The sequence below is a fragment of the Camelus ferus genome, chromosome 4 (assembly GCF_009834535.1).
Source record: "Camelus ferus isolate YT-003-E chromosome 4, BCGSAC_Cfer_1.0, whole genome shotgun sequence".
NCBI lineage: Eukaryota > Metazoa > Chordata > Mammalia > Artiodactyla > Camelidae > Camelus > Camelus ferus.
Genome location: NC_045699.1, coordinates 69,062,652 through 69,084,956, shown reverse-complemented (window position 1 = coordinate 69,084,956; position 22,305 = coordinate 69,062,652). Strand labels below are relative to the sequence as shown.

At 52.8% G+C, this 22,305-nt stretch overlaps 1 protein-coding gene across 8 annotated transcripts; it reads left to right on the top strand.

Annotated features, from left to right (window-relative positions):
• The first annotated feature begins 3,329 nt into the window (after window positions 1-3,329).
• On the top strand, window positions 3,330-21,964 carry SH3GLB2 (SH3 domain containing GRB2 like, endophilin B2). 8 transcript variants are annotated; one of them, XM_032478612.1, is made up of 14 exons: window positions 3,330-3,563; window positions 6,633-6,737; window positions 7,802-7,943; window positions 8,759-8,887; window positions 14,782-14,915; window positions 15,197-15,289; window positions 17,519-17,581; window positions 18,754-18,903; window positions 19,322-19,345; window positions 19,720-19,809; window positions 20,117-20,217; window positions 20,486-20,500; window positions 20,619-20,859; window positions 21,194-21,964. In XM_032478612.1, exons 4-14 carry the CDS (start codon window positions 8,845-8,847, stop codon window positions 21,299-21,301), a joined length of 1,062 nt encoding a protein of 353 aa, XP_032334503.1. In that variant the 5' UTR covers window positions 3,330-3,563; window positions 6,633-6,737; window positions 7,802-7,943; window positions 8,759-8,844; the 3' UTR covers window positions 21,302-21,964. The 8 variants fall into 8 exon arrangements, with proteins under 8 accessions (XP_032334503.1, XP_032334499.1, XP_032334496.1 ...); XM_032478605.1 differs by lacking the exon at window positions 6,633-6,737 and having other exon boundaries at window positions 3,331-3,563; XM_032478607.1 differs by lacking the exons at window positions 6,633-6,737; window positions 18,754-18,903 and having other exon boundaries at window positions 3,332-3,563.
• Window positions 21,965-22,305: the final 341 nt, after the last annotated feature.

The window sequence follows — 22,305 nt, the reverse complement described above, 5'->3', positions numbered from 1 at the left end:
ACACAGACAAGTTCTTCTCGCCTTTCAAGCGCCCACTTTCCAATACCACCGTCTCTGACATCCCATAGCATCCTCCTAAACACTTGCCACTCCACCTTCAGGATTTGTTTGCAAAGGTACCACGCCTCCCTTACCAGAGGTTGTCTCCCTGAGAGCTGAGAGTGATTCGATTCTGACCGCCCACTGTGCCTTGCACTAAATACTGGGTTTGGAATTAGGGCCACTTGAGTTGGAATCAGGTTCTACCACTTCAGCTCTCTGAAGCTTACTCAATTTACCCCTCTGTAAAATGGGAAAGGAATTCCTGCCTCGCCTGAGTAACAGGGCTTTGGTGCTGCTCACAAGAAAGCGGGGGCAGAGTCTATAGCCATATCACCCTGAAAGAACGGGATCTTGGAAGCTCTCTCAGGCCTGGTTATACTTGGATGGGAAACCACCCTGGGAATACTGGATGCTATACGCTTTAAAAAACGTGTGCGTGGCGGCGGGGAGGGTTTAACTCAGTGGTAGAGTGCATGTTTAGCATACTTGAAGTCCTGGGTTCGATCCCCAGTACCTCCATTAAAATAAATGAAAAAGTAAACCTAATTACTCCTCTCTACAAAAAAAAAGTCATTAAAAAATAGTTTTTAAACACAATGGCGCCTTTTCATAACCAAAAAGCTGAACACATGTAAGTTTTCAAAATGTGTAATTGTAAGTTTTTAAAATGTAACTATCAGGAAGGTCACATTCTTTCATTCATTCAACAACTGATATCTCTGTGTGCCAGCCCTTTGACTGGAGTTGGGAGCGCAGTGGTGGACAAGATACATGGTGAACACAGTATTGGACAAGATATATGTAAGATACTTAATTACAGTCTTATGTGATATTGCTCTAATGGTGGAAACTCAGGAATGTGGGGATTTCAAGGGTACACTTGTGCTCCCATGGGGAGGTGAGAGAGACTCCTGAAAGAGAGATCCAAACAGAAAACTAGAGGAAGATCAGGAATTAGCTGGGCAGAGAGAAGAGGAAGCAGTATTCAGGAACAGCATGGGATGTGATCCAGAGGCAAAAGAGAACCTGGCATCCTTAACTTAACATGGCAGAGAAAAGGGAGAATGGCAGCTGATGAAGTGGGAGCCAGAGCAAAAGAGAACGGGTTCCACCACTGGACTGGCTGGGTCTGGGGCCAAACCCATAGCTTCCTCCCCTTTGACCTTGGGCAAATCACTTAACTTCTCTAAACCTCAGCTTCTTCACCCTTAAAATAAGGATGATGATAGCTTCTGAGCTGTTATGAGGACCTTAGGTAATTATTCACTTAAAAATGCTCAGTGCTGGGCCTGGCGTGGGTTTAGGACATTTTGGCCATTGCTATCAGAAAAACTGCAATAGTCAAGTAGAAAGATAAATAAATAGATGAAACATACAGACCTGGACAGCTACAAGACCAGGAGTAACTGGGACCTACATCTTGCTCTCTCTGCTCTTTTCCTTGTTGTTTTTCTTCCCAGGATTTGTTTGTCCAAGAAGGTAGGGACCTTATTTTGTTCACTACTGTATCCCTGGCACCTAGAACAGTGCCTGGCACACAGTTGGTGCTTAACCAAACCTGAGTCAGGCTCCTCTGAGCCCTCTGCTCGACTCCATTCAACCTTGAGCTTCCATAATGTAGAGTCTTGTTTTAGCAAGAATCCTGCGGGGTTAGTTTAGCAAAATCCCATCGATCAAATTCTTCATCCTCCATTCTGAATATCTTATCGTCCTGGCCTGCCTTCAGCAAGAATCTCACTAGCCTCTATGTTCCCTCTTAGTTGTTTTCCACTCACTGACCCCCACTCTGCTCACTGGCTATAGATCTCCACTTGTCCTTACTGTATTCAGGGGTTTTTTCCTTCATTTTTTTTTTTTTAGGTGGGGAGGTAATTAGGTATGTATGTATGTATTTATTTAATGGAGGTACTGGGGATTGAACCCAGGACCTTGTGCTCTACCACTGAACTATATCCTCCCCCTTGTCTTTATTGTATTTGGAGCTGAGCCCAATCTCTCTTCCCTATTGCAAACCCTCCACTGCACTAGAGACTCTCTTGGATAAAGTCTTCCTTACCATCTGTAACAAGTATCGTGAATATTTTTTTCTTTAACAGTGCTCAATGTGGTTATCAAATGAATGAGCATGTAATTATATTGATATATGGCTGCTGAAAGATTATATGGCTGGATGCTGGCTAAATGAATTACATACTCAGCTATAGACAGACACTGGTAAGTAAGCCAATGATCAATACAGGTGAATAGAAATACATAGTGAACACTTTGAAACGTACAGAGAAACACATAGAGATGATGAACCACAGGTGTGTGAGTGACATGAAAGTTGATGATGGCTCCATGTAGACAATAATGCAGATCAGTGGCTCTGAACCTGCAAACTTTTCAAAACTCCACCTGCCTGGGTTCCACCTGCATTGAGAGAAACAGGGCTGGGAGTGGCACCAGGTTTGGATTTTTAGTAACCCCAGGGGGTGACTTGAAGCTCACCCTGCACAGACGAGCTGGGGTAGATGATGGGGAACTGGTGTAAGTGCAGGAAGATAAACAAAGCCAGGAACCCAGGGGACAGAGCCAGAGAGGAAAGTGTACCAGTTCAGGAACAGACTGGGTTAGGAGATGAAGTCTAGAGATAGAGAGCACGGACGGGTGGAGAAAGGTAATAAGCCCCTTCCAAGCCCCATGGAGTCAGAGTGTATCTGCAGGCCTTCCCTTTGCCTGTCTGGGGTTGTGAGGTCATTTCGTGTCCCTGCGTGGAGGGTAGCCTATTTCTCTACCTGGGCAGAACGGAAGCCTCTCCTCTAGTCCTTCCCTCCCTTTAACCCTTCCGCATACCCTCCCTCAACTTTGGGGAACAAGCGGATTTCTAGGGGCCAAACAGCCATTCCCCAGCGGTGGAAGCTGAGCCCCCAGCCGGCCTGTCCCCTGGCTCAGTTGTCCTTAGTGTCACCAAGGTCAGAGCAGAAGAGGCGGGGGCTAGAGAGGTCTAGGTGGTGGTGGTAGTGGGCGGCACAGAGAGACTCAGGGCAAAGAAGCCGAGAAACAGGGAGACACAGGGCCCAGCAGGCGACAAGGGTGCGCACGGAGAAAGGGAGAAGAGGCACAGATGGGTCAGGGACCAAGGGACTAGGAAGCCAGAGAGGCTAGGTGGGCGGCGGGTACAGGGGTCAGCAGCGAGCAGCTGCGAGCGGTGCCGCCTCCGCCCCCCGCCCCGCCCCGCCCCGCCCCGTCCCGTCCCCTCGGCGGCTCCTCCCCCGCGGCCGGCGCCCCGCCCTACGCGCTCGGGCAGGCGCGGCGGCGGCGGCGGCGGTGGCGGTGGCGGCCGCAGAGGCTGAGGCGGGCGGGCTCGCTGAAGGCCGGCGCACCGGCAGCAGGTGGGCGCGGTGCGGACCGGCGGCGGCGGGCCGGGGGCTGCCGGGCGGCGCTCGGGCCGGGCGCGGCCGGCAGTGCGGCGCGCCATGGACTTCAACATGAAGAAGCTAGCGTCGGACGCCGGCATCTTCTTCACTCGGGCGGTGCAGGTGAGGCCGTGCGCCCTGGGCCCAGCGCGGCCGGCGGGCACCCCCGTAACATAGCTCGGCGCCGCAGCAGAAGGCCCTGGCGGCCGCCGTCCCCTTCCCCGCTGCTTGGGCACCCTAGCCCCGCCACCGCCCCTCCTTCTGCGCTGCCCAGAAGAGGGAAAGAGCCGGGGCGGCCGGCCACACTGGCCGCACCCTCAGGGCGGCCCAGGGCCGGTCACTGAGCCTGGACTCTGCCCTGCTGCCTGGTCAGGGAGGTGTCAGCCTCCACCATTGCGACCGGCCGTTGAGGTTATCCTGCTGTTCTGGCGCCCGCCCAGGCTCCCAGTGGGGGCTCCGCTGAGGAGGGGAGACGGCACCAGGCGGCTCCTGCCTCCCTGCCCTTGCTCAGCAGTGACTCTGACTCCCAGCAGGCGTTTGGAGGCCTGAGTTCCAGGCCCAAGTACTCGTGCACCCTCCCCGACCCCTTCTCTGAGCCTCAATCTCCGCACCTGTGCAATGGGCTGGTGGTACTGATTCTCTCAAGTCCCTTTTACACGCTTGGATAGTCAGCCCGGAAGCCAGGAGGGCTGGGGTTATTTCCTTTCTGCTCCATGGGAGGCCTGGGGGATGGGGAGAGGGCTGAGGTCTGGCCAGGTGCCCTCCCTGGGAAGCTGCCCAGGCAGTGATGCGGGCATTGGAACAAGTCCTATCCATTTGGGGGCATGGAGAGAAACTGAGGCAGCTTAATGTAATGATGAAAACTGGAGCCAGCTGTGGCCGTGGATGCCTCTTCTTGTGACTTTGTGGAAGGGGACTTCACTTCTCTGGGCCTCAGTTTTTCAATCTGAAAAATGGAATTAGTAATCCCTCCCTTCCAGCATGAATGTGAGTGTCCCAGGCACTTTGCGTGAACATGGTCGCTAACGGCAAGTCACTCTTGGTGTAATGTCGTTAGTATTGCACCCTTGCACCATGTGACCTTGGGCAAGTCACTTCTCTCGGAGTCTCCATGTCCCCTCCTGTCAATCGGTTGCCACACCAGTCTGCCTCCAAGGATGGCTGCACACTTGAGGCTTGGCCCATCACGGTGCTCTGGGAATGGGTCCTGTTGTTTGTCCTTGCCCTTGTGGTTGGTTCTCTGGAGGAGCCCAGCTCCAGACAGTCCCTTAGAAGCCCATGTTTACTAGAAAGCACAGTGTCCCATTGAGGATTCATGCTCCCAAGAAGGTTTGCTGCTCCCTGTTCCAAGCCCTGCTGGTGACCCCAGCCCTAGTGAGAATGCTAGGAACCCAGAGCCCCTTGGGCAGCCCCACACCATCTGGAAGGTGGGGAATCCTCCCCAGTGTTGATATGGCAACCAGTTTATCTCTTACATCTAGGAAGAACCTGATCTGCCAGTTTCCTGCTACTGTGGGGCCCTAGCACCTGACCTGGCCGTGCCTGCAGAACCTGGGGTGTGGGGAGGCTTGGACCCTGTGGCCTCACTTTGCCTGGTGGGGGCAGGCCCACTGGGTCCCCATACTAGAGTGGGATCCAACGCCCAGGCCCCAGCCTCCAGGGTGGAGGAGGGAGCTGGGAGCTTTATAAATAGAGGCTTTCTCTGGCTCTGCACGCCCACCCCCTGCTGCTGCCATCTTGCAGGGAGCAGCCTTTGGACTCTGCAGGCATCAGCCTCTGAAGCACTGGGCCCATCCTCTTGGCAGAGATGGAGCAGTGTGGCAGCCAGAAGAGAGGGGCTTGAAATGTGACCTGGGCAGGAGAGCACACTCAGGGGACCTTCCTGAGGCCAGTCTGCCTCGGGGCATGAGTCAGCCAGGAGGGATAGGAGTAGTGTATTATTAATGCGTGGGCAGCTCCTCTGAGTAGGTACCACCTTGCCAGGTCCCAGGACACGCTTGGTAAGCACTCAGCCCTCACCCCTATCCGGTCAGGAACTGGACCATGGCCCTGGAATAAGAATCTGGAGGCAGGATCTCCTTTGCATGGGTGATTCTAGGATGGCTTCCCAGTCCCTGAACTGTGCCTTGAAACTTGGGAGGGGTTTGCAGAGTTGGTCCAGATGATGCAAACAGCCCATTTAAGGGTGCCCAGGCAGGAACACCTGAGGTTTATTTGGGTCAGATGCCAGTCGGGTGGGAGAGGGTGGTGGAAACACTAGTACTAATGCTGTTAGTAGTAACTGCAGTAATAGTAATAGTAGTGGTAGAAGTAACAGTAAAAGCCAGAGAGGCTATGGCATTGTTACCATCCGAGCCAGGCAGGCAGCAGTAGACGTGGGAGGGATGCCCAAGAGGTGGGGAAAGCCTGGTAGGACTTTGAACGTGGGTGGGTGTGTGGTGTAAGGGACAGGTGGCCAGGTGGCACCACGGGGAGTGAGAAGAGGAGATGCTGAGGTGCACACTTAGGGTGGGTGACATGATCACCTTAATCAGATTGGCTGGTACCGTCTGGGTAAGGAGGTCCCTAGGAGCTCCTGAGAGCTGAGGAGGGACATGAGGGAGGCCTTTTATTCATGATGAGGATGATCACACCACCTCACATTTATCAGGCCATGTGCTGACCATGGAACGGAGCACCTCCCAGATGTTCTGTGAGACCTGTGAGGTCTGAGGTCCTGTTATCCCCATCCTCAGGGGAACTGAGGACCAGAGAGCTGACTTTGTCTCTTTGAGCCTCGGTTTCTCATCTGGAAAATGGGGCTAATGCCACCCTCTGAAGGGGCTGGGTGAGGTGAGGCCTGTTCAGGGCCTGGCTCTGGGAGGCCCCAGTTTGGGGAATGTGAGGGGGAGGGGGAGTCCAGAGACTGGGAGGAGACCGAGAGCGGCTATAACCCTGTCCCCCCACTCCCAACTACCCCCAGCTGCCCGGCCTTGCAGAGAGAAACCCAAGCCCTGTTGCATAATTGATGGCTGGCCGAGATGGCAGCCTGGCTATCGGCGGTGCCTCCCCGCTCCCTGCAGCCAGGCTGTCCTCAGCCTCCAGATGATTCATCAGTGCCGGGTCATTTGGGAAGGGCCTCCAGACCTCCACCCCATGATTCCAGCACAGTCTGCCCCTTGCTCAGCCTCAGTGGCCTCTCCTATGAAACAGGAGCCTTGACCCGACTGGCCTTGGAGGACCGTTGAGGGAGTTGGTGTGAAGCACCCAGCGCAGGGTCGGGCCGCGGTTGCCATCAGCAGTGTCTGTCATCGTCAGGTCTGATCTTACTCCCAGAGGTCTTCACCTTTTTGCTGTTTGGCTGTGACCTTCCCCAGGCTGGAGAAGGCCTTGAAGATCAGAGGGGACTGGACCGGTTTTTGGTCGTTCCTAGGTGGCTCACTTGGCTTCTGCCAGCTCTGAAGGGGGCCCCCTGGGACATCTTGGTCCCTTCCTGGCCTTGGGGCGGGGCTGCTGAGCTTTCTGGGTCCTGGGGGTGCCCAGCAGTTGGCTTGGGTGAGCTATCAGTGTTCCATCCACCACACCCGGCAACCAGAGGCCAGCCATATGGCCATCCTCTCCCCAACACACTCCCCTTCCTTCCCAGCCAGGTCTCTGCCCATCAGCTCTTAACAGCATCAGCATTTACACTGAACACTGACTCCCTGCCGGATCCTGTTCTTCATGTCTTACCCTCATCTTTCTTATTTCATTCTCACAGCCTATGAAGGAGATGCTATTACTTTTATCCCCATTTTCCAGCTAAGGAAACTGATGCTCAGAGAGGCAAAACCACTTGCCCAAGGTCACACAGCCTATTAGAGCTGAGGCTTGAATCAGGTCCCTCTGATTCTGGAACATGGGTTCCTCCCACTCACTCCCCTAGTACCCCCTTCCCCATGGCTCCCAGCTCCCTGTGGAGCCTCCTGATGACCCCAGACCTTGCTTTGTGCCCCTTTTGTTCCCTGAGCACTTGTTATCAAGTACTTTCCTTCAGAGTCAGGCTGGGAGGACCCTTAGTGATGGGCTCCCAGAGGTTCTCTACACCCTAAGCTGTATGCCTGATTTTGTACAAATGTGCATTTTGGGGGAGAGGGAATCTGTAGCATTCATTGGCTTTCCAAAAGGAATCCTGCCCCAAACTCTGGTCCAACCACCTCGTTTCACAGAGGAGCAAACAAGGCCCAGGGCAGGGTTGTAACTTGATCAAGGTCACAGAGCCAGTATCTTGACGTTGGGGCCTGAGTTCCAGCCAGTGGAGGGGGGGGGGTTGATGAGTAGGGCAGGGGTGGTCCTCCCTTCCCCTCTTCTGAGCCCTCCACCCCTGGGCACTCCCCTCACAGTTCACAGAGGAGAAATTCGGCCAGGCCGAGAAGACCGAGCTCGATGCCAACTTTGAGAACCTTCTGGCCCGGGCAGACAGCACCAAAAACTGGACGGAGAAAATCCTGAGGCAGACAGAGGTGCTGCTGCAGCCCAACCCAAGTGAGTGCTCAAGGGGCTGGTCCTGAGCAGAGAGGGGCGGGAGGCTGCTGGCGGGGGGCCAGGCTGCCAAGGGCCTGCAGGTGCGGCTGGCAGCAGGTGGGGTTTGGCTTAGACCCTCGGGGCTTGAGGCTGCTGTGGGGGCTCCCAGTTAAATAAAACAGCAGGCTCGGTGCTGGGCTCCCAGATGTGCTCTCTGGGGCCATGGAAACGCTGAGTTTTGATCAGAGGAGTCACAGAAGTGCCTGGACACTAAAACACAGTTGGGAAAAGAGGCAGGAAAAATGGGAGCCAGGTCACTGGCGATTAGGCAGCGAGGCCCAGAGGCACAGGAGGCCTCACCCAGAGTCACAGGAGCACAAAGCAAACAGAAGCACCTGCAGGAGACTCTGTGGGAAGAGAGGTGGCCTGGGAGTAGGTGAGTGTGTGCAGAGAGCTTTCTGGGGCCCGGTTGACCAGGTATTGTTCATTCCTGGGTTACCCTCTGTAAATCTGTATTATAATGAGGGAGCAGGTGGGGTGGGTGGGGGAGCCTGTGGGCCTTGCCTTCAGGCCCATCACCTGCCACTGTGTGACCTCAGGCAGGCACTTCATGTCTCTGAGAAGTGGCTTCCTCCTCTCTAGAGTGAGGGGTTCCACACCATCGAGTGCCAGTCTCACAGGGCTGAAGTGGGCGTCAGCGAGAGAATATTCTGGAAGTGACCAGGCTGGGTGCTCTTGTGGGCAGGCCCTGGTATGGGTCTGTTTCTGTCACCATGGCTTTCATCCTTGAGCTCGTACTGAAGAGCCCTGTGGCTCTGGCTGCTGTTTCCCCACAGGTGCCCGAGTGGAGGAGTTCCTGTATGAGAAGCTGGACAGGAAGGTGCCCTCGAGGGTCACCAACGGGGAGCTGCTGGCTCAGTACATGGCAGAGGCGGCCAGTGAGCTGGGGCCCACCACACCCTACGGTGAGCCGGTCCCCGCAGCCGGGGTCGGGGGCCAGGGTCCCTGGTGCTGATCTTCCCCATCCCTGCTTCTTCCTTTCTCTATTTTTTTGATTACTTAAATGATACCTAGATTCGTTCTACTTGTAAAAACCTCAATCAGTGGAGACAAAATTGGAAGCCTCCCTCGGCCAGTTTTGGTTTGTGTGCAAATTTTTTAATGGGATCATTCAACAACCTGGTTTTTAAACTTGGCATTGCATTATAGATATGTGTTCACAGTAACATTTATAAAGCCACCTCAATCTTTGTTTTTTCTTTATTTTTATTGAGTTGCAGTTTATATGCTATAAAATGTACCTTTTTATTGAAGTATAGTTGATTTACAATGTTGTGTTAGTTTCTGGTGTACAGCAGAGTGATTCAGTGATATACATATTCTTTCTCAGATTCTTTTTCATTATAAGTTATTACAAGATAGTGACTGTAGTTCCCTGTGCTATACAGCAGGACCTTGTTGTTTATTTTATATATAATAGTTTGTATCTGCTAATCCCAAGCTCCTAATATATCCCTCCCCTTGCCTTTCTCCTTTTGGTATCTGTAAGTTTGTTTTCTACGTTTGTGAGTCTGCTTCTGTTTTGTAAATAAGTTCATTTGTATCATTTTTTAGATTCCAGATATAGGTGATATATTTATCTCTGTCTGCCTGACTCAGTATGGTATTCTCTAGGTCCATCCATGTTGCTGCATATGGCACTATTTTGTTGTTCTTTATGGCTGAGTAGTATTCTATTGTGTATGTGTGTACACACACACACACACACACACACACCCCAGATCTTTATCCATTCATCTGTCAATGGGCATTTAGGCTGCTTCCATGTCTTACCTATTGTAAATAATGCTGCTGTGAACACTGGGGTGCATGTATCTTCTCGAGTAGAGTTTTCTCCAGATACATACCCAGCAGTGGGATTGCTGAATCATATGGTAAGTCTATTTTTAGTTCTTTAAGGAACCTCCGTAGCATTTTCTATAGTGGCTGCACTGTTTTACATCCCCACCAGCAGTGTAGGAGGGTTTCCTTTTCTCACCACCCTTTCTAGCATTTATTGTTAGTGGACTTTTTAACGATGGCCATTCTGACGGGTGTGAGGTGATACCTCATTGTAGTTTTGATTTGCATTTCTCTGATAATTACCCATACTGAGCAATTTTTCATGTGCCTTTTGGCCTAATGGCCATTAGTCTTCTTCGGAGAAATATTTATTTAGGTCTTCTGCCATTTTTTCATTGGGTTGTTTGGTTTTTTGTTTTTGAGTTGTATGAGCTGTTTGTGTATTTTGGAAATGAATCCCTTGTTGATCACATCATTTGGAAATATTTTCTCCCAGTCTATAGATTGTCTTTTTGTTTTGTTTCTGGTTTCTTTTGCTGTGCAAAAGCTCGTAAGTTTGATTAGGTCCCATTTGTTTATTTTTACTTTTATTTCTATTGCCTTGGGAGACTGACTTAAGAAAACATTGCAACGATTTATGTCAGAGAATGTTTTGCCTATGTTCTCTTCTAGGAGTTTTATGGTGTCATGTGTTGTATTAAAGTCTAAACCACTTTGAATTTATTTTTGTGTATGGTGTGAGGGCGTGTTCTGACTTCACTGATTCACATTTGGCTGTCCAGCTTTCCCAGCACCTCTTGCTGAAGAGACTGTCTTCTCCGTTGTATATTCTTGCCTTGTTAGTTGCAGATTGACTGTAGGTGTGTGGGTTTATTTCTGGGCTCTCTATAAAGTACATCTGTTTTAAATGTCTAATTCAATGATTTTTAGTAAATTTACAGGACTGTACAAACATCCCCCAATCCAGTTTAAAGAACATTTCCGTCACTTGCGGGAAAGTCCCCTGTGTCTGCTTAAAGTCAGTTCCCACTCCCACCTTCAGCCAACTAATGTGCTTTTGTCTTCTCTATAAACTTGATTTTCCTGAGTATTTCGTATAAATGGGATCATACGATATATTGGTTTTTGCATCTGGCTTCTTTGCCTTTGAGGTTCACCCAGGTTATAGTGTGTCTTAGGGTTTCATTCCTTTTTATTGTTGAAGATTGTTCCACTGTGTGGCTAGACCACATTTTCTTTACCCATTTACCATTTGAGAGACTTTTTGGTTGTTTCCCTGTGAACATTTGCATATAAACCTTTGTGAGGACGTTGGTCTTCACTTCTCCTGGTTATATACCTAGGAGTGGAATTCCGAGTCACATGATACATTTCTGTTTAACGTTTTAAGAAATTGCCAAACTGTTTTCTGAAGTGGCTGTGTGATTTTACATTTTCATCAGCAGAGTGGTGGTCAGTTTTCAGCTATTAATGGATTTTCCAAGTTTCTTTCTGTTGATTTCTCATTTAATTTCACTGTGATCAGAGAACATACTCTGTATGATTTTAATCCTTTTAAATGTACTGGAAGACTTGTTTGTGGCCTAGTATGTGGTCTCTGTTGGAGGATATTTTGTGTTCACTTGAGAAGATTGTACATTATACTGTAGGGTAATGTTGTCATTTAGGCCAAATTGGTTGATGGTGTTGTTCAATTTTTCTATATCCTTGCTGATTTTGTCTTGTTTTCCTATCCATTATTAAGAGTATTGAAGTCTCCTGTTATTTCTATTGAATTGTTTGTTTGTCTTCAGTCTGTCAGAGTTTGTGTCATTTTGGCACTCTGCTGTTAGGCCTGTATGTTTATCATTGCATATCTTTCTCATGAATTGACTCTATCATTGTAAAATACTGCTCTTTGTCTCTAGTAACTCTTTTTTTGTCTTAAAGTCCACTTATCTGATGGTGGTACAGCCACTCCTTTTATGATTACTGTTTGCATAGTGTATCTTTTTCTGCCCTTTTATTTTCAACATATTTGTCTTTAAATCTAACGTATCTCTCTTATAAACAACATATATTTGAATCTTTTTAAAGATCCAATCTGACAATCTTTACCTTTTTATTGAAATGTTTAATCCATTTACATTTAATGTAATTATTAATGTGGTTGGATTGCCATTTTGTTATGTGATCCGTATGTCTCATTTCTGCCTCTCTTTTACTGCCTTCTTTTGTATTAAATAGATATTTTCTAGTGTAACATTCTAATTTCTTTGTTGCTTTTTTTTACTTTAAAATTTTTTCTTAGTGGTTTTATAATATGAATTACAATTTTAACTTAATGTAATCTACTTCACAGCAATACTAACTGAATTCTGATAAAATATAGAAACTTTGCTCCAGTAAAACTCCCATTTCCTTCCTCTTCCTTTGGGCCATGATTGTTATACAGGCTACATCTCAACAATACAGTTTTATAATTGTTGTTTTTTGTAATTATCTTTTAAATTAGTTAAGAAAAGAGAAAAAGTTTTATATTATCTTTTGTATTTGCCTATATAATTACTTTTACGGGTGCTGATACTTCTTCATGTGGATTCAAGTTACCATCTGGTGTTATTTTGCTTGAACCTGAAGTATTTCTTCTATGGCAGGTCTGCCAGCAGTGAATTCTTTCAGCCCTTGTTTATCTGGGAATGTATTTTGTATTCACTTCTGGAGGACAGTTTTGCTGTGTATAGAATTCCCAGATGAGAATTTTTTCCTTTCATCATTTTGAATATATCCTCTCACTGTCTGGCCTCCATTGTTTCCGATAAGAAGTCATTTGTTAATCTTATTGTGGCTTCCCTGTACTTCCTTTCATACTTTCCAGCCCTTTGTGTCTTTGTCTTTCAACAGTTTGACTTAGATGTCCTAGCTGTGGATCCCTTTTTGTTTATCCTATTTTGAATTTGTTTAGTTCCGTGGATATGTAGATTAATGTTTTTAAAATCAATTCAGGATATTTTTGGCTATTATTTCTTCAAATATTTTTTCTGCCCTTTTCTCTCTTCTCCTGGGACTCCCATTACTCATGTTGGTTTGTTTGATGGTGTGCCACAGGTCTCTGAGGCTCTGTTGATTTTTATTCACTCATTTTTCCTTCTGTTCTTTAGGTTAGATAATCTTTGCTGACCAACTGCAAAGTTGCTGCTTTTTCCTTCTGCTGGCTCAGATGTGCTCTTGAGCCCTTCTAGTGATTTTTTCACATCAGTTATTGTACTTTTCAACTATAGAATTTTCATTTCTTTTTTATAATTTTAATCTCTTTATTGACATTATTTGACAACTCGCTGTCATCATACTTTCCTTTAAGCCTTTAAACATGGTTTCTATTAGTTGTGTGGCTTTTTTTTTTTTTTTTTTTTTTTGGTGAGGGAAGGGAGGTAATTGGGTCTATTTATTTATTAATTTTTAGAGGAGGTAGTGGGGATTGAACCCAGGACCTTGTGCTTGATAAGTATTTGCTCTACCACTTGAGCTGTACCCTCCCCTCAGGTATGTTTTTTTAATTGAAGTGTAGTTGATATACGATATGTGTTAGTTTCAGGTGTACAGCATCGTGATTCAGTATTTTTGTAGATTATATTCCACTATAGGTTATTGCAAGATAATGGGTATAATTTCCTATACTATATAGTATATCCTTATTGCTTATATTTTATATATGGTATTTTGTATCTGTTAATCCCATACCCCTAATTTGTCCCTCTCCCCTATTAGGATTTTTTTTTTTCACATATCTATAATGACTGCTTATAAGTCTTTGTCTGCTATGTCTAATATCTGGGCCTCCTTGGGGGCAGTGTCCACTGACTGCTCTTTTCCTCCTGTGTGTTGACTACACTTTCCTGTTTGTTTTCATGTCTCATAATTTTGGTTAAGTTATTATTGCTGTTTGTTTGTTTTATGACTTGCCTGAGCTAATTGTTTAGAGTTGATGTTATCTGCGGTATGCAGCTACTGATGTGTCTGCTTATTTTTCTTTTTAAATTATTCTTTTTATTTTTAAGCCTAGCTTTCTTGGGGTTGCTTCCAGATCAGCCTATGTTAGTGGTTGTGCTTAAACATCTTGCACCATTAGGGCTTTACTGATGAATTTGTGAGTGGACTGGGAAACACACTCAAAGTTCAGGCAGTTTACTTGTCTGCCCAGCTTTTACTTTGTGCGTGTGCAAAGCCTCCCACTAGCTAGGGGTGAGTTAACAGCTGGGATTCTCTCCAGTCTCTCCCGAGGGTGCTACACACTCACAGAGCCTTCCAGAGCACCGCAGATGTCTGGAGTTTATCAAGGCCCACCATGACGGTCTCATTTCCCAGATCTCCTGTTATATTTTTAGCAGGTCGGTTACTTGTTCTCACCAGTATTCCAGCTTCATCTTTGCTATGATGTTGGCCTTTCCTGACTATCTGCTGTTGAGATCATTATTGTTTGTCACGTGTCCTGTGGATTTTTCTGGGTTTAGCCCAAATCAAGTCAGCCCCCTCCAGCGGCCTCAGGGCTTGCCCCACTCAGGTGGGGGGCACAGCACTGTGGGGCTTGAGGAGATGGGAGCACCCCAGACTAAAAAGCCACAGACTCTATTGTTCTTACCCAGGTCCAGTAGTCCTTGAACAAATGCTTCTCAGTTTTTTATTTGCCTTTGGTCAATTTTCAGAGTCTGGAAATGGTTGTTTTTGACAACTGTGTCCAGTTTTATTACTGCCTTTTTTGTTTTTAATGGCTTTTAGGGAGAGGATTTGTGGCGCTCCTTCCTTTATCATTCTGAAAGTCCCACCCCTCATCTTTCTAATGGCTATGTAGTGTTCCATTTTTTGGATGTCCCTCTGTCAGTCCCCAGTCGATGGCTCTGTAGAGTTTCCACGTTTTTCCAGGCTGGCTATTCTGCTCTTGCCTCTCAGAGCATCTCTTTCTGGGCTCCCTCCTACTTCCTGCGGGTCAGAGAGGCCTGAGCCTGACCCTTTTCCTCACCCTTCCACTGTATTTTCTCAGGGAAGACACTGATTAAGGTGGCAGAAGCAGAAAAGCGCCTGGGAGCCGCAGAGAGAGATTTTATCCACATGGCTTCCATCAACTTCCTCACGCCCCTGCGCAACTTCCTGGAAGGGGACTGGAAGACGATTTCGGTGAGGGGACCGGGGACCAGGGCTACTCGCTTCCTTGTAACCATGGCAGCCCTCTCCTCAGAGATGCTGAGCCCAGGCTGTCCTCCCGTGTTGGAACCCATTGCTCCTGGGGCCTCCCCAGACATGGCTCTTGTGGACTCGGTGGCCTGGAGTGGGTGACCTCCCCTGTCTGGGCCTCAGTTTCTCTGTCTTGACCAGATGGCCCTATGGGCCGGTCCTGCCATGGCCAGGGGTCTCCCAGGGCTGCCCAGGTCTAACTGTTCCCTGTTCCTGCCCCACAGAAGGAGAGGCGACTCCTTCAAAACCGGCGTCTGGACTTGGATGCCTGCAAAGCCCGGCTGAAGAAGGCCAAGGCTGCAGAAGCCAAAGCCACGGTAGGTGTCCTGGTGACTTCCCACCCCCCTGGCCCCAGTTGGAGCCGAGGAAGGGGTGAAGGGACTTGGTGTTTGGCATGACCTCTCTCCCCATCCCTGCCTGGAGAGGCCTGGCTGGGGGGCACTGCTCTGGGCTGACCACTTCCAGTCAGCCTCTCTGCCCCCACCCCTGATGGAACCCTGGCGGCCCAGAGCAATGGGTCCCAGGTCAGACGTTGATGGGGTGGGTGGACCTGCAGTGCCCCGACCTGGGCTCAGGGCAGCCCACAGCCTCCCCAGACAGACAGCCAGTTGGCTTCTTGCATGCCCCTGCCCTGCCCTCCCTGGGTGCTCGGCTCTGTTCCCGGCTCTGCCCGGGCATGGCTCCCCTACTAACTCCCCACCTGCTGCTCCAGCACTGGTCCTAGGGCGCGCTATGCTCAGGCTCCCCTGTGGTGATGTGGAGAGTCCCAGAGCCAGACCACGTGCCTGCCCAGGGGCATGTCTGGGGAACCCCACCCAGGGAACCCAACATTGGATAGGGCCTGGGCTGTCTTGGGTCCTCCTTCACTCTCAGCTCACCAAGACCTGTTCAGCCTGGCCAGGCCGATGGGACATAGCATGGAACAGTTTGACCAGGACTAGGCCAGGGTTGGGAGAGCTGGGCCTCAGGGTGACCAGGCTGCTTGGGGTACAGGGGCCTAAAAGCCACCTCATAACTTGGGGAGGGAACCCCCAGGTCAGGCCCAGGGCACACCAGGGAAACTGCCACCTGTGCCTGCCTGGGACCCAACCAAGGAAGGCCAGGCCCAGCCCAGCTGCCCCTGAGACTTCCAGCCCCAAACCCTCCTTGAGTTCCCCTCTCATAGTGTGGCCACCTGGGGTTGTGGAGCCTGGGTCTGCCCTGCCTCTGGTGAGAGCCGTGGACAAGATCTCAGCTTGTCCATTTGTGTGGGGTCCAGGTTGGAGGCAGGGGCTCGGCCACTGGAGTCTTGTTGGGGTTGAGTAGGATAACCTATGGCTATCTGAGTCACCTGGACAGGACAGTCTCCCTGCCACTCAGGGCTGGACAACCTCTCTGGAGTAACTTGGCCAGGACAAGCTCTTCCTCCATCAGCCAGGCCAGGGGGGCCTTTCCTTAGTCACCAGAGTGGCACAACCTCTTCTCCAGTTGTTTGGCCCAGACAACCTCCAGCCTTTGGCTTAGGCAGGACGCCCTCTCCTGAGCTGGGCCCTGGCAGCCCAGGTACAGCATCCCCGAGGACTCAGGCCCAGCGGCTCACTCCCTCCTTCCTACCTCTCTAAACAACATGCGCGCGCGCGCGCGCACACGCACACACACACACACACACACACACACACACACACACACGTCAGGACTCCTTCCAGAGGGCGGGGTGTGCGCGTCCCCTCCCGCTGTGGCTGGGGGGCCTGCTCCCGCCTGCGCTGTGGACTCACTAACTCTTTGTTTTTGTTCCTTTCTGTTCTGCTTTGGGTAACTTGGCTCAGTGTGAGGGAGATGTGAGTATACCTGTGCCATGTGCTGTGCTGCTTCTGGTTTGCCCATCGTGGCCTTGGGCCCATGGTGCCGGGCCGGCCCTGGGACGTCCTTGGGCGTTTTGCAAGCAGCTGGTCGCCCCACCGGAGCCTCTACCATGTGTAGCCTCTGGTTGGAGGGGACACCAGGCATTGGAGCCTGTGAGTCAGCTTTTTGCAAATGTTGAAAGCCTGTCACTCTGTCCATCCATGCATCCATCTGTCCATCCTCATTGTGGGGGAGGGGCCCAGTCCCTGCTGCAGGAAAGAGATGTGCGGAGATTCTGGATGGAGAAAGCCAGGGGGGTGGCTTTGTTTGGAGGATTGTGGGTCTAACTGGGGCATCTGAGTGAGACAGGGGTCCAGGGAGGAGGGGCCATGACTGCTGGGCCAGGGGCCAGACCTGGTCTGTGGCTTGCCAGAGGTCAGGGGTATGACAGCAGCCGTAGGCTGTCTCCTCGTCGCATCTGCTCTCCTGGGCTCCCCAGCGTGTCCACCCACTTGGTCTTTGTCTCGACTCTCTGAGTCCCTAAGCCCGCCTCCTCTCCAGGTGGTTGGCCTGGGAAGAAGGGGGTCCGTATTGTGTTTGTCTGTAGCCTCCTGTCCCTGGGCCGGAGGCTCCTGGCATCTCCCTGTGGGAGACTCTAGGGCGGCCTCCTGTCCCTGGCCCGGCCCAGTGTGACTCCCCTCCTCCCATGAACTCTTCCCTGCCAGACGGTGCCTGACTTTCAGGAGACTAGACCGCGTAATTACATTCTCTCGGCCAGCGCCTCCGCGGTAAGCGCCCCCACCCCACCCGGCCTCCCCCCACCCTCCCACACCCAGGGCCTGGTGCACAGCAAACCGGAGCCAGAGGGTAAGGCAGGGGCGCTGCGCTCCGGGTCACACCAGGTCCTGCAAGTCCTGAGAGGCCAGGGGAGGGAGCAGCTCCCCCCACTCCGCCCCCTGACCCGGGGCTGTCCGCCCACCCGTGCCACATGCCCCCTCTCCACGCCGCTGGCCTTGGCCTTGCTCCTCCCTGCACAGCACTGAAGGTGAGACTGGCCCACTGCCCTCAACAGCATGGGGGACTTAGGATGGCAGCTGCCCCATCTCCAGGGGACCTGAGAGTCTGCCCGCCCCGACCCCCGCTAAAGCAGGCACTGCCCCACCCCCACTCACCATCCACTGGTGCGGGAGGAGGGCTGAGCCTGGCCTTCCACGAGTTCACAGACCCCTCGACGGGGTTGGACAGTGCTGGCCATCCAGCTGCCTCCATAGCACATCTGCTAGGTGTCCAGGGAGCGCTAGGAGGCCTCGAGAATGAGCAGGGAGGGTGGGCGGGGGCTGCGGGTGGAAGGAGCAGCTTGGGCCAAGGCCCAGAGGTTTAAGAACAGGATATGTCCTGAGCTGGACACAGGCTGAGCCCTTGAGGGCAGGGCGGGGGGCCGTGGGATGGGCGGGGCTGGATCAGGAAGACTTTGAATGTCTTGGTATCTTTTTTTCCCTACAGCTCTGTTGAGATGTGTGGTATTTACTGTTTAGTTTGGGAAATAGGCAAATCACACCTCTCCCATCATGCCTTTCACAACCACTGCTGTGCCTTTTTCTGCCTCTCTGTCCCTCCCTTCCCCCTATGGGTGACATCCTCCCGCACAGACCCTCTGGCTCTCCATCTGTCATCAGCATGTCACCGCGTGTACTCATGGAGTCCTTCGTCCCTTGGGGGCGTGAACCGCAGTCTAGTCTGCAGGGCCCTGTGGCTGGGGCTCTGACGTGTGTACACGTGGAGGTTGCTTCCCGTGTTGTGATTTTCTAAACGGCGCTGAGGTGGGACATCTCTGTCCACAGGGCTGGCCTTGTTTTGCTTCCCGCATTTCAGGTCACATCTCAGGGTAGCTTTCCCACTGCGGGCAGGAGAAACGGGTCTCCTAAGCCGTGGGGCGGGGAGGGGGGTCTTTCTTCTTTAGACTCTGGATGACACTTCCTGCCCCCCTTCCTGGGCCGAGTGGAAGGAGACATATCCTGGAGGGTGGAGACCGCCCTGTTTTTTTCTTTTGCCATTGAACCCCAGTGTGACTCGGGCACGAGGCTGCCTTTCTCTACCGAAGGACAGAAAGGTTCAGTGACTGGCCCAGGGTCACAGGGTCCTGCCTCCCAGCCCACCAGCCTTAGCCAAGTGTCAGGGTGGGGCGGGGGACGCTCGCTCGGTCTCCCTTGAGAACCAGTCAGAGCCTGGGGGCTTACACTGTAGGAGAAGCCCAAGCAGGACTTCCCAGCCGGCTGTCCCCCCTCCCTGCATGCGGCATGTTGGACTGGATGGACTCTGACGCCAGTGCCCCCTCACACCAGGCCTCGCCTCAGCCTCAGCTCCTGGTTGGGTTGTGGGGAGGGAGTTGGGAAGGGTGTGGGCAGGAAGCGGTTGGGTCTCAGGGAGCTGGGGCAGGGCACGGGCTCTGGGGTTCAGCTGCCCCCCCTCCCCTGCTGACCGGTGCGCCCTCCCTCCCCCGCTGACCCGTCCTGTTGTGGTCTCCGCAGCTCTGGAATGATGAGGTGGACAAGGTGAGTCAGGGCTTGGGGAAAAGGCTTGGAAGGGGTGGGGGACACGAGTCCAGCACACCACTGGCTGCTGTCAGAGCAGGTCTGCCCTGCCCTGTAGGTGTTGTCACTTCCCCTCTGCCCTGTGGCACACAGTGGGCCCTCCGGAGGTGACTGTTGGTTGGATTTTCCCCTGATGGGTGGTCACGTCAGATGGGCAAGTGAATGAGTATGAAAGGCCAAGCAGAGCACCAGGGTCTGCACCCCCAGGGGGAAGTGACATCTGCCAGCCAAGGGGAGGGGAGGCCACTCCCGGGCGGGCCTGGGGGCGCAGGAGAAGGCCGATGGGAGGGAAGCTGGGGCGAGTCTCACTCTCACTCATACTCTGCCCCTCCCAGGCCGAGCAGGAGCTCCGAGTGGCCCAGACAGAGTTTGACCGGCAGGCAGAGGTGACCCGTCTCCTGCTGGAGGGGATCAGTAGCACTCACGTGAGTCCCACCCCCACTTCCTCCTTCTGTCCTCCCCTGTCCCTTTGCTACCCAGCACATCCCCACTAAACTAGTCTATACTGAGGCGGCGAGGGGCCTGGATCTCAGAGGCACGTGGGAAAGGACAGCGCTTGAGCCCGTGGTCCGTAAGAGCAAGTCCCAAAGGGTGGGTACCTCCCTCCAACGCCAGGGAGCAAGCGGCTTGGGCAGAAGATGCTGGAATGCTGGGCCAGGGGCTGGCAGAGGACAGGGTGGGGAACAGGTTTTATCCCCTTGCCTCCCATCAGCTGTGGGCCTCTATCTGCAGGTGAATCACCTTCGCTGCCTCCATGAGTTCGTTGAGTCTCAGACAACTTACTATGCCCAGTGCTACCGCCACATGCTGGACCTGCAGAAGCAGCTGGGCAGGTGCCCACTGGGGTCCCCTGGCCCCTGACCCCAACTTCCCCTGAGCTCAGAAAGCCCTGTGACACACAGGGCGGGGTGGAGGGCTGCCATCGGTGGTGGGGCATCACACCCCTCTCTAGGCCTGGCACCTGGTCAGGATGACAGTGAGGTGGCTGGCGTTGGGGACCTCTAGGCAGTTTGTTGAGAATATGTGGGGTCGGGAGGGAGGCAGGGATGGCGGGAGAGTCTCACTTTTCCGCTTGCTTCCCTCTTTCTTTCATGCTGCCAGCTCCCAGGGAGCCATGTAAGTAGCGGGGTCTCGTTGCTTCCGCAGCTGTGGGCCCAGTTGACCACCACGGGAGCCTCCCCTGGGGATGTGGCTCCCGGCTACTGAGATGCGCCCCCCCCCCCATTCTCTGCAGATTTCCAGGCACCTTCGTGGGCACCACAGAACCCGCCTCCCCGCCCCTCAGCAGCACCTCGCCCACCACCACTGCAGCCACTATGCCTGTGGGGCCCTCCGTGGCCGGCCTGGCCCCTCCAGGGGAGGCCGCCCTCCGCCTGGAGGAGGTGGCCCCTCCTGCCAGTGGGACCCGGAAGGCCCGCGTGCTCTACGACTATGAAGCAGCTGACAGCAGCGAGCTGGCCCTGCTGGCTGATGAGGTGGGCCTGGGTGCCACCAGGATGGCGGGAAAGGGCTGGCTGAGGAGCACCAGGGAACCGGAACTGGGAACGCTGGGCCTGCAGACCCTACAGCGCCGGCTTCAAGTCTCTGAGGGGCCCTGTGGGTAGAGCTGGGACCAGCGGGGTGGGCGGCAGCGGCTCCAGCTGTGAGGAAGCGGCCTCTGTAATGTTAGTGTGGAGCAGCTGTGGAGGTGAGCGCCCGCCTCTGGAGGGGCAGGTGCCCCAGCAGATAGAGAGGATGAAACGTCTGTCCCCTTAGCCCACGGGCCAGTTCTGCCCGCCCAGGGCGTGACCCTCCTGCTCTCCTCTTCAGCTCATCACCGTCTACAGCCTGCCTGGCATGGACCCTGACTGGCTCATTGGCGAGAGAGGCAACAAGAAGGGCAAGGTCCCTGTCACCTACTTGGAACTGCTCAGCTAAGCAGGCCCTCTCCCAGGCCCTGCCCGTTCCGGCCTGGGCAGGAGAGGACGGGTGCTGCCCTGCCACTAGTCTTGTCTGTTGGTGACCCAGCTGCTCAGGGTGGGGAGACGAATCCCATCCCGTCCTGCTGTGAGGGGCCCCAGAGGCTGAATGATCCCGGCCCCTCCCCAAGCCCTGCTTTTGACCTGGTTCTGGAGCCCCCAACCCTGCCTGCATCCCTGAGCGCCCCCGCCCTCCCGGCTCCTCCTAAGGAGGGAGGGGGGCTGGCTGCAGCAGCTGCACTCAGCGCCTTCGCCTGTGGGGGTCAGTGCAGATGGCCTGAGGAAGCCCTGGGGTGCACCCTTGGCAAGAGAGCACCTGCCTTTTAGTTGCCAAAAGCAGCGAAGGGGAAAAGGCAGGCAGGTCTGTGGCAGGCCCGGGGACTGGGTGCTGGCCCCTCTGGAGGAGCTGGAGCAGAGGGCAGCCTGGCCAGAGAGGCAGGGCCAGGCTACGGAGCAGCATCTCCCCGGTGCTACCCTTCCCTTCCCGCCCCTACAGCTCAAGCCAAGTACGGTGGCTGCAGCCTGCGCCTCTTCACACACTCACTTTTTAACTCATCTTTTTACTCTGCCTGTCTGCTTGCTCTCTGGCCGGTGACAAATAATAAACCATCCTTCGTGTGCATGCTGCCTGGGCTCTGGTTGGGTCGCAGGCCTCACAGGTGGGAAAGGGAAGAGGAGACGTCACATCTGCACCATCCCTCCTTTGCGGGGAGGGGGTGATGTACAGGGAGAGCAATGGGTCCTGCTGTGGGCGCCTCGCAGAAACGCGAGGGCAGAGGAGCCCTTTAGAGCAAGCAAGTGCGTCCTTCCCAGCCCTCCCTGCCTCCCACGGCGCCTGTGCAGCTCAGGAGTACCGGTCCTGTACTGAAGCGGCATGATAGATGTTCTACTCCTAAGAAAGACTTTCGTAAATTCAGGCAGAGTGGAGTGGACTGGAAAACTTGCATGATGGTTTAAGCTTGC